General features: G+C 45.0%; 1 protein-coding gene across 1 annotated transcript in view; it reads left to right on the top strand.

Moving 5' to 3' along the window:
* Positions 1-2,908: 2,908 nt before the first annotated feature.
* Positions 2,909-18,414, top strand: part of LOC138516903 (E3 ubiquitin-protein ligase TRIM39-like) — a 93,027-nt gene continuing 77,521 nt past the window's right edge. Inside the window, exons 1-3 of the mRNA XM_069632359.1 lie at positions 2,909-3,109; positions 8,724-8,746; positions 10,775-10,792. Of these exons, the coding sequence (XP_069488460.1) occupies positions 2,960-3,109; positions 8,724-8,746; positions 10,775-10,792 (191 nt within the window). The 5' untranslated portion in view covers positions 2,909-2,959. The remainder of the gene's footprint in view (positions 3,110-8,723; positions 8,747-10,774; positions 10,793-18,414) is intronic.

The following is an 18,414-nucleotide window of genomic DNA, read 5'->3' as shown; positions in this document are numbered from 1 at the left end:
GTCATACTAGCAACTGGCATAGACATAAGGATTTTAGTTCCATGAAATGCCAACAATGTGTTAGTGGGAGTTATATAAAAGAAAGTTATTATTACACTAATATGAATAGTAGTTTCAAGACAAGTGCAAATAAATGCAATGGGTACGCAATTTCTGGGACTCTCCAACTAAATGCAGGTGCAGTGCTAGTTGAGCTTCCTGTCTTGAACTTGACAACTGAACATTTATTTTCCAAAAATAACAACCTACATACATAGGTTTACTGCTGCATACAAACGAGTTTGAGGTCAGGTCATAAAGAAAGGACTTGACAGAACGAGTCCACTCAGAACAACGAAGATGTGGGTTGTTCCCATACCTCATCGGCTATTAAATTCACCCTTGGCAAACATCAATTACTTCTATGCGACAATTTTTGAGCGAGAAAACCTGAAAATGCAGCATAACAAAGTGTCCCATCATGGGCACTTGTGAGTAGTGAAGATTACAAGCCTCCTCCTGGAAACACTCTTGTTAGTTTGGGCTATTAAGCCAACACTATTGTATGCAAGTAAAGATGGGGAGGGGCACACAGTCTGTAGGTGTTGTTTGGTAGGATATGTGCCCACCCATTGACTGCCCATGGCCCTGCTAATCCCTATGCACATTCCTGCCCCTCCACACCCACAACACCTCCTCATGGGAACCCTTTAAGCTAGTGTTATCAACCCTTACCATCAAACTGCCCACCAGTGATTTTTCAAAGCAGTCTTCTGCGAGTTAATGGCTTAATTTGAGTAATAGACATGTTGGGTTCTTCCATACATACTTGTTTGCAGCGCCACTGGCCAAGTAAAAAAATAAAGGGGCCTCACCAAATGTTTTGCCAGACATGCTAACCCTCCCGATTTTGAAATGAAAAATATTGCAAAATATTGCTATTTTACACGTTCTGCCGCCTACAATAATTATAGCCCCAATGCATTCCTATGGGGAAATTAATTTCTCCCGAATTCTCTCATGAAATCTCCCTCACAGTTGGCTCAGAATGTTGGCATGTATGGTTTTGCCCCTGGCTTCACCTCACCCTGTGACAGCCTTGTAGGGGGCAGTGTGAGAACTTTGCACTGGTTGCATGGTGCAGGTAAAAATGCTCAGCAGAGTTAAAATCTTAAATGAAATTTTTACCTTATAAACAGAACTGTACATTTGCGAGTTAATAGGTGTCCGTTTTCTCCATCTTTGTACTACTGGTTATCCGTTTTGGCTATTAAGTGGCAGTGAAGCACCCTATATAAACCAAAACCATTGCAATGGCGTATACAGAGAAGGGAAATGTGATAGGGAAGGGACACACAGCTTATGGGTAATGTTTGTATAATAAACACCCATTGACTGTACATGACTATGCTAACCCCTTGGCCATTCCTACCCACTACCTACCCCTAGCCACCCAAAACATATCTTTCTTTGATATCTTTGAGGAAGCTCTATTGAGCAGTAACCTCAAATGTCCTGTAAGGGTCTGTCAATGTTATTTTATAGCAGTCTTCTGAGAGCTTGTGGCTTAGTTATAGTTGTAAATGTGATATTAGCATAACAAAATGTCTTAACCAAGTGTGCCTCCAGCCACTTGATTCATATGCAATATGTGTCTTTGCATATTCACCTTGCACTGAAGTTCTGTTAAAAAGAAACAGTGGGTATACCAACAGTTTTGGCTTGTGTATAGGTATTAGACAGGCATTTGCCATACACTGACATCATATGCCCAGTTACTCACAGCAGTTTCAAGCAGTTGCCATTTTATGGTCAGGTCATACCGTTATGGCATTGTGTAGAGTCAACGGGCTCGTGAGAAGATGTGACCCGGCGAGAGGCGGCGACTGCCTGTGAAGTGCCATTCTGAGCGCGGGAGAGGAAAAAGATGCCGCGTCAACCCCAGCGCTCCTCCTGACGAGGGCCCAACACCTGACTGCAGCTGGTACAGCTCTATATCCTGCACCATCCCATATAAATGATTACCTACCAGCACAGTAATATACAGTAACCTGTTAATGTGCAAGTTGGTGATAAAGCCCCTGTTTCAAGTAACCAGTGTATGCATGACCTTTTAGTGGGCCATAACACATTGCGTTCTTGTGCCTACACAAAAGCCAAAACTGTTGGCTTTGCCAATGCTAGTTTTTCTTTCTGTCTGACCCCTGATATTTCAGCCACTCACACACATAGCTCTTGTGACAATCCGTGAGCCTCTGGTGGTACCTCCCACGGTCCACCCCGCAGCATTTTAGGTAGTTACACCATAGCCTTGTAAAGGGCTGAATCACCTGCCAAGCCTCCTGCACGGCCATTCATTCCAATGGGCGTCTCACCCGCCAAAAACAAAACCGGGTGATTTCACCCGCCTAGGCAGCACAAATGGTTGAGAGCTATGGTTACACCAATGCATAGCTCTCAACTCACACGCTTTTGGCGGGTGTCACCCGCCTTGTAAAGGGCTGACTCACCCACCAAGCCTCCTGCACGCCCATTCAATCCAATGGGCGTCTCACCCGCCAAAAACAAAATCGGCTGATTTCACCCGCCTTTGCAACACAAATGGTTGAGAGCTATGCCCATGCCATACTTCATTCAATATACAAAAACAAAATTCACAGTAAAAACGCAGTCCTATTGGTTTTATAAATCCTCAGAAAACGTGCCCGAGGCTAATGAGTTCTGGTGATGACAGCAAGTAGCTGTTGATGTGTTTCAGTAAGACACTGTGGGTTTCGCTCTGTTGGTCTACGTCCTGTGTTCAGAGCTGCTCTAACTTCCGCCCTCAGCGGAAACACCCATCACCACTTCCTGTTTACGTCATCACCAGAGCGACACTGCTCTAATGTGCCCGGAGCCCTGGCTGTCGCGCCGCACGTCTGCCACGTGACCCGGAAGCCAGGCCACGTGACTTCTCCACTGAGCCTGCAGAGGCCTGGGCATGGCGGGATCGGAGAGAACGCTCCTTGCGCAGGGAGGGAGACGCCAGCACGAGGCCGAGTGCGGGAGATACGCAGAGAACAGGAAGCCCTCCAGTAAGGAGAGCCTCATCTGTGGCCCCTGCAAGGAGAGGGCAGCCAGGGTCTACGCGGTAAGGAGCCTGAGCCTCACGTGCACAGAGAATAGTGCTCCTCGGGGATACACACGCAAGGCAGCACTGGCAGCTGCTTATGAAGGAACTTCCTCCTGAACATCCCACGCACAGGACACCCGGGCAAGAGACAGTGGCGCGATGCATGTGTGCACAGAGATAAGAGGCATCCGTGCAGCCCTGAGCATTGCACCTATTAGGAAAAGTCCTCTGCATCTCTCACTGTAGTTGCACTTAGGCAACGAGAGGCCCTGAGAATAGCTCATCTTTTGGAAACACTCCTGTAGACCCCACTGTATTTGCACTGAGACAACAGACCGGGTCGTGAGAACAACTTATTTTTGATCAAGCCTCACTTTATGCCAAACACAGGGCCCTGAGAATATCTTCTCTTTCATCAAGCCTCTTGCAAGTCACACACTGAGCACAGGTGCTGCAGACAGATCGCTGCGAATAGCTAGATCCCCCAGAATGGCTACTCTTTGAGTCTCCTGTAAGTCACAGAGCAGAGATGCAGACAGGACCCTGAGAATGGGGAATATTCAATGAAGCCTCCTGTACATCAAACACAGCACAGATGCAGTAGGCACCTCGAGAATAGCACCTCGTAGGCAAAGCCTCCTACGGTCACACACTTTCTGCACTGAGCATAGAGACAGGATGCAAAGTCCTGAGAGTAGATCCTCGTTAGGCAAAGCTGTCGCACACTGTGTTGAACATGGAGGTACCAAACATAGAGGCATACAAGGGTTCTCGAGGGTCTGAAGGTGCTGCACATTGCCCCCATTTTGACCCCTGTTCATTGCCTGGCCCCTGGCTCATATGATGCAAGGGGCGTTTTCAAATGACATTAGGCACTTCCTATCCAGGTTCCAGCATGCAGCATTTCTCTGGTCAATCACTTAGTTTAATGGTTGTAGGAACTTTGCCTCCAAGTACCAGCTTGCACCACTTCTCCCTGTAATCTCTTCTTGGGTTGCCCACCAGTCTCATTCCAATGGAACGTTTTATTTTGATGTCTCCTTCCTGGGACTCCTCGTCTTTTGTCTGTTAGGCAAAGTTTGTATGCAGTACCCTTTGGGACCACTACACACAACTAGGACTACAGGTGTAAGCAAAACCAACCTTTGGTATAAGTCTATACTACACAGTTTTGTGGTAGCGTTGCTGAGCAGCCAGGCTAATCTCATACGGGTATGTGAGCTGTAAGGGTGTTATACAGAGGTCTATAATTACAAGTATTCACATAGACTCTTATACTCAAGGTTTCTTGGTAAAACACATATTAATTTATTTCACAGTCAAGTTATAAAACATTCACTAGAAGGAGGCAAACTATATCTCACAAAAATATACTTCAGTACTTCACAATATCAGGTTCTGAGGCATTTAAACTACTTTGAAGGAGGAGCAAAATGGCATTCAGAGCATTTGAAGTAGGAGCAAAAAGGCATAAGTATAAAACGAATATTAGTTACTCTTAAACAGTGCAATTAGTTTGCGTTCACCAGAGGAGTTGATTCAATGCAATAGGTTAGGCCAAAGTCAATGGGCTAAAGTCTTGTATAGGATAAAGCAGTTCTGGAAGTTAAACGGAAAAGTCTTTGCTAAAGTTCTCAGAAGTAGTTTGTAAAAGAAAGATTCATATGTTGGGTCACAAGCTAACTAGGCGTGCAAGTTGCCAAAGTTTCAAGCACTTTCTCAGTGAGAGGCAAGTTCTCTCGGTCGGGTTTTCACAGTACCGTACAATGAAGAAAAAGATGCAGCTGAAGACGTCTGTTCCTGGTAGTTCCTGTAGATCTCGCGGTTCCTGAGCCTCAGTCGTGGGGACAAGAGAGAGGACGTTGGGGGACTCCTGCACTGCAGTGGGACTGGTGAAAAAGCTGACAAAGGCAAATCTTTGATTACGGTAGCTAAAGTCAAGCACACAATCTCCTTCTCCCTGGCTATTCGGTTTCCTGCAGTACTCTGAGGAAATACAACCAGCTCCGAGAATGGTATCTAGGTGGCTTACGAGTTGATTGGTCCCACCAACTCAAAGGGAGAAGTTGTCCTTGAAGGGCTTCTCTGTCGAGATGAACTTGGTGATTCGGACCTGTAGCAGGGCTTCACCGGGCAAATCAACGGTCCAGGAGTTGTAGCAGCTGTCCTTTTCTAGCTCATCTTCGGTTCTTTCGTTCCAGTGGACGACTCTGCCTTCCAAGCCAAGAGACTCACCTTTTATCCAGTTTCCTCCCATTCATTTCAGCCTAGCTGCCACTCACCCAACAGAGCCTATCACGCCAAAGTGCATTTGCGTCTCCTAGGCGACTAAGCACAGGGAGTTTCAGGCACCTCCCTCACTTCCTGCCCTCTCCAGACACTCGGGCGCCAGAGGCGGTCTTCAGTCCTGAAGCCCACCAAAGGCGTAGGAACAAAGGGACCAAACCTGTTTTGGCGCTCAGCGACAAACTCTAGAAGGACCTTTCCAAAAAGAAATGGCGAGAAAAGAAGACCGGGACCTGTTTAAACAAAGGGGGTTCAGATGCCATCTTGAAAAACATGACTCCTGTGATTTAACACTACCGTTGTTTGTGGTCGGGAAAAATCATGGTAGTTTGTTGTAAAACCACTGCCACCAGCCATTTCGAGAGGCAAGGGTAGCATTTGACTGCTACATGAGTTTCTAGACACATGGGATACTAAGTAACCCCTCCAGCATCTATTGTAAGATAGTGTGTGCTGGGTCTAGGAATTTGGAAAAAACTAGTAAAGTCAATTTCACTTTGCTTTCTCTGTGAAACAGTAGTTTATCCCAGAGAAGGTATTTAAACCTTGGGACAGCCTAAACAGCTTCCCTGTGTCACTGCACTGAGGGTGCTGTGTGACACACGTGAAAAGATGATGCCTATGGAGTTGTCCTCAACTCCACAATCAAAGAACACTAGAGTAAAAAGCACATCAAAATACATGAGAGAGAGAGTGGCGGAAAAAAGGCTCACACTCTCTCCAGGTAATAAAATCAAGTCTTCAAAGTTGCTGAGGGTCTCTAAGGTGAAGGGAAGTAGTACATTTGAGAACTCTCCCCAAAACTGTCCACTTTGATTCTCCTGGTTTCTGTGAAACTCTCTCTTCCCTTGTGTCACTTACCTCCATCTCTCCTTCACAAGCCTTATTCAGGGTTCTTCCTAACGTCTCGGCCAATCTCATTTGGTCCTTGCTCACTTGGTCTCTATGGTCCTCTCGTCCTTGCGCTGCCCACTGGCTGTGTCTGACATGAGCCTATCCACTCTATTTTAGTGTGTATTTGTGGCTTCCAGATGGCTCGCCAACATTCTTTGTAACTGCAGCGTGTGCATTAGCTCCCCATAGTTCCCCACTCGAGTCATCATCTAGTCACCAGGGCCGCGGCCAGAATCGGATGAGAAACATACTAGTAAGACAGCAGGTTTTCTTGGTGATCACTTTGTCATAATGGGCATGAGCAGGTTTTCAACTTTCTCAATGTCAAATGATTTTAGAAGGTTTTGTTTTCAGTTTGTTCCCGATTTCCCTTGTTAGCTATGTTGAAGCAAACAGAATCTATTTTGTTAAAATAGTTTAAACCTATAGCTTGAGTCCTTAGCTCTTACTAAATGTCCCTATGCAGGAAAGGAATCTGTTCCTGGTTTTATCCAGAGAACAGCCAAAGGGGCACTCGCCCTATCCTGGCTCACTACTTTCCTCCGATTACTAAAAAGAGGTGCACGCCCTTGGGAGTCAACAAATTTCTTTTAATCATGTCGCTAGCCCTCGGTGTGACTTATATATAAAAATCACAGCGATCATTGGTCCAGAATCTATAGGTCCAATCACTGCTGCATACTAAAAATACAATGGATATTAATTTCGAGCTCATATATTACTTCCTTATGAGACAGGTGGTACAGGTCATCACCCTGAACCCATATTTGTCAACCGGTTTCAGCTGGGAAATATAGTTTGCCGCTTTCTTCAGGACTATAGAGATATTTTTTAGCACTCTATACATTCACATATAGACAGTGATAAAGATTCTCTGTCTTTCAATTTCTTTGTCTGGATCCAGCGTGTTCCATTTCTAGATGGGACATCTCATCTGCGTATCAGCTCCCACTATCTGTTGTCTGTTATGATAGGTCATCAATTCAGGTCTTCTTTTCCTCTCAGGAGTTCTGATCTCGTCACTTGGTTTTCAGTGCACGGTATTCACATCTATTCTTGTTTTTTCTTTCTCTCACAGGTCTCGTGTGGCAGTGCAGTGATTCCTAGTGCTTCATGTTCGGGCTCTTATCCGGATCCGTTCCCTCGTTCGGATAAGAGCCCGAACATGAAAAACAGATTCCTTTCCTCCATAGGGACATTTAGTTAGAGCTAAGGACTCAAGCTATAGGTTTAAACTATTTTAACAAAATAGATTCTGTTTGCGATGTGTTGAAATATACTGGGGGAGACAGAATCCAGACACCCATGTGACTCTAATTGTATTGACTAGCTATGTTGAAGGCCATTGATGATCTAACAAATGATTTCAGACTTGTATAACTGTCCTGCTTGACGATTGTCCTTTTGCCATATATATTTGAAGCGCATTTAATGCGATCAAATTTGCTTCTGACCCCATCGCTTCTATATCCTCCTGTTGTAGTGTACTATTAGGCGGAGGTTTGAGGTGCCATGATGTCAGAATCCAACAGCATTAAAGTTTAGTTTTGCATGTATTTAAACCAGGATACATGTCTGAAATGAAGGGTTCTGAATGTTTGTTTGTCACACCTCACTCTTTCTCTTCCGGCCTTTGTGGATACAGTATGCCTGGATCTGAATCGCTCTTCTACCGACCATCATAGAGGCCTCCTAATTGACTTCTTGCTATTTTCCTCTTCTGCAAAATGCCTTTACAAACCCATCCATCTATGCATCTATAGGATTCCAATTGTCCTGAACCCTGGGCACTTACTGTGAGACCATATTAGTTCCCTCTTTTGCTTCTTTACCCTCCGTGGTCACTGGCTCTGGAACTCCCTGCAGTGATGACATGGAGGAAGACGGGGATGCAGGAATGACCACACTTGCAGGATTCAAATCTACCCTCAGTCGGTTCATTGCACTAGAAGGCTAGGCTCTTCAGGGCACCTGTATGATCGCCCTGGTTCCCTGCCCCATCTGTATGTAATGCAATTAATAGTTTTAGGATAGTTCAACTATGTACATGTCTGCTGTATATATTTCTCCCAGCTGCTTCCATATTGTCTCCATTATATTTCCCATAGCTGGCTCCCTTCACAAACTGGCCCACAATCTAATAGGAATTCTCATGTGAAATACCTGATTACCAAACCGCTCAGACCTCTCCTATAACCTAATGCAACCTGTTTCCGATTAACACACCATACCTTGTATCAAGAAATACAGTAAAATAAATGTTTCTTTGTTAATAATAATATATTACAGAGATTGTTCTACACCTTTTGGGGTAATTGCTAGTGGTTTTCCAGCATGTGTCAGATTACAAATGTTTATATTGATTTTCACTTTAGATTATTGGTAAAGTGTATGCACATGTTTGTTAACTATGCAGTCCAAACTGAATCGTTTAACTTCTTCTCTGTTGCAGGAGGCCAAAAGCAAACTCGACAGGTGAGATTGATTTTTTTATGCATACAAAAATACATCCTAATGGATAGTTGAAGCCGCATGCAGAGATGGGAATTTTTCGTTTTGACAGGAGATCAATAGGGAGGAGTTATCTGAGCTATGAAGTCTATAAACACTGTTAAGAGGCCTGGCAAGTGCCCCTCATAATGATGGACACTAACATTCCCACACAGTTTTGCATTTATTACGCAACATTTGTTTTCTGTCGGGCTGTGGTGCTAATTCACTTTGGAAATTGAGATCCCTGGTTGCAGTTCTGCTGCAGGCCTGTGAAGTGAACTGTAATCAGACATACAGTTATCATGTAACACATAAACGGGTCACTTTGGTGGGGCTGCGGTGGAAACCTTTGCCTAGTATGATGCGACACGGCTTTCATAAACTGGCCTCAGCAGTGAAGGGCAATTCTTCTGAACTCTGCAGAAAAGCCCAAGGAAGTGTCATATACGCATTCGGCCAAAGAGTTGGGGAATTAAGCAACCCTGTCAGATAGCCATTGGATACTGAGGTAGGAATCCATTACCACGGTGTTGGTTCAGTTTGACAGTTTAGAGGTGTCCAGTTGTGCAATTCTGAAGGAAAGCTTGCTGCACGCTAAGTGGCTCACTCTGAATGACAGCTGGTGACTAACTGGCTGTTAGTTACGTTCTCATTGTGTGTAGGATGTAGCTGTAGAGTGTTGCGTGAGTGTGGCATTTAGTACAGGAGTTATTACTTTTTTAGGGGCTAGGGGTCATGGAGCCAGAAAGCAGATTTAGGGCTCTTGTTTGTTGTAAGAAGCATTTGTCATGAGTTACAACACAAAGTTGTATTTCTTTGTGGCATTGAGGTTGGGCAGTGGGTGTGAGTATTGATTTGTGTTTTATGTTTAGAAGCTTTGAGTTGGGTACAGCAAAGTGCTGGGAGGAATCGGGTGATAATTATGTACAGAGTCTGGGTACACATGGCACTCTTCTAAGCTCTCACACTGCCAATCTCAAGAATGTAATGAGGTGGGGGTAATGGGCACAGGAGTGGGGGCATAATTTCATGTGTGGTGGGTTTCTTATTAGCAAGAGAAAAAAGGTAATTGCCGTAAATTTAGAATTAATCTTAACCACTGTCATCAATCTGGGCTACCCTCCAGACCATGGTTCTTCACCTGCCAAGCTGTTACAGAAAGGGGAAAGACCATATGCAAAGCCAACCCAAAAGGGGCGGTCCAGCCAGAACTACTAAGCCACATACCTTCTGCACGAGACCACAAGCATGCCCAGACAATTTCCAATCTCATTGGGCGTCCTCAGTGAGGTGTAGCATGAATCTCTATACCCAGTAGGCATGGGACCCACATCTGGGCATACCCGCCCCACTGGGGTGACGGCAGCAAAAAAAGGAGGTGATGGCTGGAAGGTTAAGAAATAAGCTTAACCACTAGCATCGCTCTGGGCCACCCCCCAGACCATTGTTCTTCACCTGTCAAGCCGTTACAGAAAGGGGAAAGACCATATAATTATAATTGGTTATTTATAACCCGCTTAATACCCAGAGGTTTCTAGGCATGGACCCGGGGATAAAACCTGTGTTGCTCCTTGCCATCTTGCTTCCAAGGCGAGCAAGCAAATCAGGCTTGGTGCCACTCCACATGCATCCACAGACTTTTTCTGGCCTCATTGGACATCATTCACCATACAGTCTGTTCCATTCCAGGACCAAGGCATGTACATGGGGTAGCTAACAAACTACCGTTCTATGGACAACATCCTTGTTGTGGACAGTACACAATGTTCATTTTGGTAATAGCACTTCATTTAGAAGTTGGGACCTCTCTGTTGTCTTCAGATAAAATTAGATACTGCCCTTTCTAACTACACACACATGCTTTTTGATATATTTTCAAGGTATTATTTTATAGACTTAGTAAACAGGCATAGCTTAGACCATGTTATTTAATCATTCTGCTTTCTTCACTCTATCTTCTGCTGCACGACGACCGCGTGGCTTCTGGATGCCTCCCCCTGCCTGCTACAGCACAACTATCAATCTGGGGTAAGTCTTAAGTGGAAGATTATTTTCGGCAACGCCGTTGGTACGTGTACTTCTCGCAATGTCTACTTCTTAAAAATGTCATCCGAAAAGCGCACGATGAGGAATCTACGATTTGAGCAATTTGACTGTGTTTCTGCTCATTTTGCCACCTTTGTGTCTGCATATCGTGCACTTCCAACCTTTGACTCACTGTTTTCCAGCCCTCCAACATACCACTTTGTTTCCCACTGTTTTTTTCCCTGGCCAGACCCTGCTCCCACCTCCCATTAGCTGCACCTGGCTTTTAAGCAACCGGGAGGAGGGAGCCGGCCATTACACTGAAGGCCCTCAACGAAGGCCCCTGTCTGCTTCCGTAACGCTTCCCGCTTGCCATCGCCCTCTAGTCCCCCGTGATGGCTCCTTGTGCCCCCCCCTCAGGTTGCCTGTTTCAGCACTCCCTTCTACCCCCACCCCCACCTCGAACCTTTTCAGGAGTTGTTGTGATACATTATGGTTACCATCTCTGGCTTGTGACCAATGCTTGGATTTGACTTTTATGGACTTATGCACTCATATGCTTCACCCTTTTCTTTCCTTATGCTGGACTTCCCCCTGCATCTCGAATCCAGGGGGGCCCTGAATCCTACTATGCCCATTGTCATCTTGAATCCTTGTTTGCATTGCTGTTCTCCTGCAACATTATGTTTCTATGCACTTACTCTATCAGAATTGTCCTTGGAACTAGTATGGTAGCAACCATGTTTGCCTCCTCCCCAGCTTGTTTTTTTTCCTCCCCTCCCACCCCCTCCTGAAATGTCGTCAGGCCTATTACGATGGTTAATTTCACAATCTTGTTGTTCATGGCTTGTAAGAATGTAATTGTATTTTCCCCTTGTTCCCTCACTTGCCTTGAAGTGCTTTGAAACACATTGTGTATAGGCGCTATATAAATAAACTATCATATCATAACCACTGGGAATTGGTCTGGGAACTTACCCTTCCATTATTTATCGTTACATTTGTGCCATTGCTCCATGGAAAGAAAATATGCAAATCATTATCATCCTTTCTCCAATGAACCCAAGCAGCCCCAAGCCAGTTTTAGGCTCATTGGGTGTCATTAGTGAGTTGTTGCTTGGGAAACTAGGTAGAGCAGCTGCACTGCCACTTGGGGTCTGACCAAAAGGCTGGCTCAGGATAGATTCCCACAAATAAGCTTCCCACTGAAAATGTGATAGAACCGCCCCCTACTGAAGAAACCTACTCTCTAGCTGGATGACCATGCCAACTGTTGCCCTATCATGCGTTTACTCTTCCCCCGACAAAGTGATTAATAATACACTTGCCATCCAGTTGCACAAATGATCACTCGGCACAATCTCCTACAGGACTATAAATCTGGGAGCTTACCACGATGCAGTACAAAGACCGCCAGCATTCATGTTACCAATGATGCTCTACACATCTTGGACAAAGAGGACCTCTGCTTACTCTTCCTCCTTGACCTCTCTGCTGCCTTCAATACCCTTAATGAATGGTGTGGGCTACAACAAAATAGTCCTGCAGTGGGCCGCCTTGTATGTTTCCAACAGGGACCAGCTCATCCAAATCGACCACCCAGTAACTTGCAGAGTTCCACAATGCTCCATCCTGTCCCATGTCATCTTTATGCTCAGCACAAAACCCTTGGGGGAGCTCTGTGTCAACACTGACGTGAAACAACATCAGTATGCTGATGACACACTGATTAATCTAAAGATCAATTACTTCATTGATTTTGTGTCCCTCATTAAGTCTGGATGTCAAGCGCTTTCCTGAAGCTCAACCCTACAGAGTGAACCAGAGTAGGGCCCTTCAAGATGAGGTGGCGCTCTTATGGGAAGGATGGGGATGCAGAAATTACTCAAACGTCAGTAATAAAGTGGACTCAAGAAGTTGTTAAGGTGTACGCTGTTTTATTAACAATTATCTAAAACGGAGAGTGCAATGAACATCACCAGATGTTACAGCATGATCTCGACGCATTGCATAAAAAACACACTTTTATACTAAATTTTATCATCATTGACGTCCTACTACGTGGCAACTTGTAAAACCTTAAGAGGGGTTGTGGTTGGGTAACAAGGAACATCTACATGTACTTTCTATGGGGGATGTAGTTGTGATTGGGTTTCTACTGTCAGGGTGTCACCTAAGCCCTCCTCTAGTGCAATTCATCTACTTGGTCATAAAATACACAACAATTAATTGGTTCTCAAACAATAGGGCTCTTTGATACCTGGTCCTCTATAATTGGTTGGCACGCTTGCACCCTTCTAGAATATTCCACTCGCTAGCAGCACACAAGCTGGCACCCCAGGTGCCAGTGGGCTGGTCTTGACCATAGCTTCCCCCCCAATTAGCCTGACATCCATCATCACTCTTGCTCTGTGTCAGACAATTAGCCTTCGAACTTGAGCTTGTAGTCTTCAGAACTCCTTAGAATATTTGCGAGTATGGGTATACTTGCAGCTGCCTGCCTTGACGTCATGTGCTCGGGTCTATTTTCATCTTGGTCACGTGTGATTTTGAGCTTCAATTCTGTATTTGATGGTATTAAAATGAATAGAACTTGGCACTCATTGTCTTTCAGCTGCAGCATGGCTCGCTTCTTTCATTAATTGTATTCTTTGAATAGACAACCAGTTCTAGGCTGCCCTGGCCTTCTTGACTCTAGGCCAGTCAAGCCTCCTCAGTTCTTGCTTGTCAGCTAATGTTTATTAATCGCGACGCACTTCCGGCATTTTTTCATTGAGATCCCAGTTTGCTTAAACACGAAGAGGAATGTCCAGATTTCTTATGCTTCATATATACCTAGGCGTTTCTTATGCTCCATATATACCTTGCCGGCACTGCCTGCCGTCTATTATACTACGTATAGCCAGCTTCTTAGTCTGCTTGCGTTACTGGCTCTGTACAGTTATAAAACGGCTTGCATTTTCTCCCGTGCTCTTCACTCGTGTAACCTTCATTTTTCATTTTGCACATAACAATTTACTTGATTCTTTATTTCATCGTCGGTTTCCATATGTTCTCTCCACATTCTTCATTACTACCTTTTCCCGCGTGCCATATTACGTGTTGTGATGTCACCAGTCTTCTCTTTTCATTCATTTGCTCGCGTTCTCCAGGGATCTTTCCCAAGAGACTGTCAGCTCTCCGTGGATACATAAAGAATGGCTTTCTTAATGAGTACTTTGCTTCAAAGGCTGCGCGTGTTACAGGCATCATTACAGGTGCCGCCTTTATCACGGTCTGTGGTTCCCAACATATAGGCAGGATTGGGGCGAGACTCCTAGTAGAGGCTTTTGGCTCCTCCTCTCCACCCCCCCCTCTGGTTGATTCATCGGCCACTCCTTTCCAAGTTCCTACATCTAGGCATCCTCTTTTGAAGAAGTGCTTCTTTGGGGTCCATATCTTCATCACTCCTTTCAAGGATACTGCTGATTTTACATGGTCATCAACGCTCCAGGTCATAAGCTTGCATTGTCCACCTAGACTGCAGTAGATACATTATCCCACATACCTTTTGTGGTCTCTTGGATACAGGAACTTCGTTCCCTCAGGTGCATGGATGCTAGTCTTTACACAGTCTCTGATTTCTTCATGTGTCAGCTCCTTTGGTTCACCTCCAGACTCGACATTGATCATGATTTTCATTCTTATTGCTTTCTTCGTTGTCCTTGCATTGTGTGATTATTGTCCTGATCACACAGAATCCAAACATTATCAATAGAAGTGAACCAAGAAACTTGAATATGTTTGCCATCCACTGAGGTGCCCATGAGAAGATTGACACAAATCCGCTGTCATCTGCAAGGTCCTCTACTTCATCTTCCATCTTGGCGTGCAAGTTCGTCAACATCGTTATGGCCTCTGTTAAAGGTCCCATTCTCTTTGTCGTGAAAAGGTATGAATGTGCAACATGATTCTCCGATTTTGGCACAAACACCTCCATCCATAGCTGTAATTGTATCCAAGACAGATCTATTCTAGAGTGATATTAGTCTTATGGCTCTCAACTCTTGTTTGATTGCGTTGAATCCCTTTATTGTAGTGTTGATCGTCTGCAGGAGCTCCCATCTGGTTATTTGTAACCATTTAGTATTCACCATTGTCTGGATCCCTGACATAAAGATAATAGTGAATGCTGACAATATCTTGCTGAACAATCTGTAGTCATATGGAATGGCGTTGAAAGCTTTTATTGACTTAGCTGAGAAATAATTCTCCCTCTTCATTCGTTTGATTGCTTCAAGTGATCTGTTCTTTCTTAGATGAGCATTGGCTTTTGGGAAATCCCCAATGTTCAGGTCGCTTTTTGGGATCACTAATGCTGGAACATGAATAATTACTATAGAACACAGTCCACCCCAGTCTCTGGGCAGCTTCATGTAAGCTCTGCATCCACACACCCAGTAGTGATCCATTATCACTACTGTTTCATCCTTCATTCCTGGTTCATCAAAGATTCAACCACACTGTTGATTCTCTCCGACTTTTCTTGTGCCATTGTTTCTGAAGCATATCTGCACTGCGCCTCCTTTTCTCTTCCACCCAGGTTAGCAGCTTGGCAAGCTTCAGCCATAGTGGTTTGCATCCTGTCTTCACACAATCTATAACTGGTTTGCGATGTCCAGTTACTGCCACTGCTCCGCATATAACTACTCCATCTTCCAATCAATCTGGTGAAAGCACTGTTCCCCAAACTTCATCTGGCCTCTTTCTTTGCAACTTAGTATTTCTTCTTCAGTCTTTCCTTGGCAATTGAGAATTCAGTTTATTTCCCTTCTGATTCCTGCTCCCTTCATGCCAGGCTGCTCGTATTTTATCACATGGTTTCTGGTGTGTGCTCTTGCTCTTGTCTTCAAATCTTGCACATAATCCTCTTCATTTGGTGCTGACCATTCTGTTACCCATATTAACAATGCTGTTCGACCGTGGAATTGACCTCTTGTATGACAGAGTGCAAGATGAGTCAGGCAATGAGCTGTCTGGGCATCTATCTCAATAGCTATGAATATCTTAGTTTCCCAATGCATAAAGTAGGAGAGCACACACATAGTAACTCTCCTCAGAGGTTCTTTTGCCCACCTCTTTCATGTGCTGTTATCACATGTTATTCCCCAAATATGCTGTGCTGTCAAGATACGCATCAGTATACATCCTTCCTACAGGACTAATCATAGGGACACTTGTCGGAGAAATCAGTGACTTCACAGGTGTCATTGGCATAGGGACAATCACATATGGCCTTAGCCTTCGCATAACAGACGTGTCTACTAGGTACACTGGTATGGGAAGGATCAAAGGGACTGCTGCCTTCTTTGTACCAAGATTAACAGTGTGTATCATAAGAAACAGAAAAACAATAATAAATGTGGTGCATGCATATATTATACACCAGTCCATCAATCACCACCAACGGTGATTCCTCATACGTCGCTGTGCTCGCTCTTCTTCCACTACATTATCATTATTAGAACTCCACATCATGCCTGTGAATTACTTTTTAAGGAAGGAAAAAGTGCTGATCAGGCAAGTTTGTCAGGAAGCTGCAGAATCTGACAGCTGAGAGCAATCCCATTACAATTGGCCCATTTTTAGGATCTTGCTAAAACAAAAGTATGTCAGTATTTTTCCCCACCAGTGCAGGATACGCTCGCAAAATAAAAATAAAAACGGCAAGTAAGAGCTGATGCGTGTCGACATTAGACCCGATCATTGGGGAGACCAAACAAGAACTCAGTAAGAAACGAATCGGAGAACTGCACCCGTTTCCAATCGCCAAATAGAAACTCAAGATTGGGCATATTCTTTCAGGACTTCAATGCTTTTCTGAAGTCCAACATGTCAAAAGATTTCTGTGGCTCAAGCAACACGTTTTCATGCCTGCTATAATATCTATAAGGAGCCTTCAAAGGGCGCCACAGTCCAAATGCAAACTTGCACTTTCTGCGCCATTCTTCCTCGTCCTCGATCGAGTCTGTATGTGCTGAACTACTTCGCGGTAGCTTGCTTCTGATACAACTGGTGGGGGTGGATCGGTCTCTCCGGCATACGGCTTCACGTCTCCAAGTGAATCCAGGCACACCTTGTTGAACTTTCACTGCTGAAGGGTTAATATTTTCAGTCACAAATGGACCAACACAACGAGGCTTGTGCCACTTTCTTGTGAAGTTTCGGATAGGTACTGAATCTCCAATATACAATCTTGGAACAGGTAGTAGTCCCGATAGTCTGATTGCTGAACGATCTTTGTTTGCATCCTGAGACGGACATCCCTTGCTGCTGTATGTAACGCTCACCTGGTACCCACGGGGACGTCACCCTTCCCTGGAGTCTACTCGACTGGAGACTGGGCCTAAATCACAGGATTGGTAGAGTTTAACTGCCTATTGTCCCTGTGTGCTTGAACCCCTTCGTCCCCGGGGTCCAGTCCTTCCCTTTGATCCACAGCTCACCTTGTTTTCTTGGAAAGTGTGCTCTCCATCCTGCTTTCAGCACAGCGGCGCGTTGATTGATGCAGGCTCGTTGCTGCCTAGTTACTTCACTGGCAAGAGTCCGACAGGTAAATATAATGAGTCTTTTCAACAGTTCTCTAACTTCGTTCCTTTCTTTCCTTAGATGATGACCAGTGTCCGGGAATGGCGACGTGCTGCTGAGATGAGCAGCGCTGAAGGTGAATGAGAGCGCAATGCGACCCTTTTGTATTTGTATTGAACTGAGTTCTTTTTCTGTGGATGCCAGTTATGAAGAAGAAATGCGGTGAGTAAGCGCGTTATGCGGCGCCTCTAGATGTTTCCACGCTAACCTGGAGTGTCTTTTCCCTCTTGCAGATGGATGAGAAGTTCCGGAGACAGAGGTCCCCCAGAACGGCTGGGATTCGGGTAAGCATTTGAAGCTTGTACAGTCTTTAAAAATAAGCAAAGATTTGCTGAATGCTTACTAATGCCTTTTTTCTGTCTTTTCCCTTTTCCTTAGGAAGCGGCGTGCCGGGATGGGAATGAGACCGCCGAAGATGCCCGCAGAACAGAAGAAGCAATGAATGATGGGCAGAAGCGTCGCAAGGTAAGGCTGTTCCTAACGGTGTTCTTGTTCTTGCAGGAGCTGAGTGCAGAAGAAAGATGCAGGCCTACTGGAGACGGATCCGAACACGGTGAGTGTCACGCTGCAGGTGCAGAAAACACAAAGCATGTTTCTCAGCCTGGGCGTGGCTTAAATAGTCTCTGGATATCCCAGGTGTCTCTGAGCTAAACCACCTCCCAAAAGACTAGACTGCACATGCAGTTCTGGGAACCGAAATATGTGGGGGCATCCATCTTGTCCCCATCAAAGCACTACAAGTCCAATCCCCAGTGTTATCCTATGGGAGTGAGTGAGTCTGGTGCCACAAGCGCCAAGTCTGACTCCAAGTGGGTCTTTGGAGGGATGAAGAGGCCCTTGAGGGCCATGTAGGTGATTGTGGCCTGGCTCCAGCCTGACATCTTGGAGGGCTGGGGTCATGAGGGGCAGGAATCATGACATGTATTGATCTGAAATTACAGAGATACTAGCGGTCACACATGTCAAATAGTCTGTTATCTCATTTCCTAACATTTCTG

Source organism: Ambystoma mexicanum, chromosome 6q (genome assembly GCF_040938575.1).
Source record: "Ambystoma mexicanum isolate Mex_15411 chromosome 6q, UKY_AmexF1_1, whole genome shotgun sequence".
NCBI classification, from domain to species: Eukaryota; Metazoa; Chordata; class Amphibia; order Caudata; family Ambystomatidae; genus Ambystoma; species Ambystoma mexicanum.
This window is presented reverse-complemented; position numbering and strand designations above follow the sequence as displayed.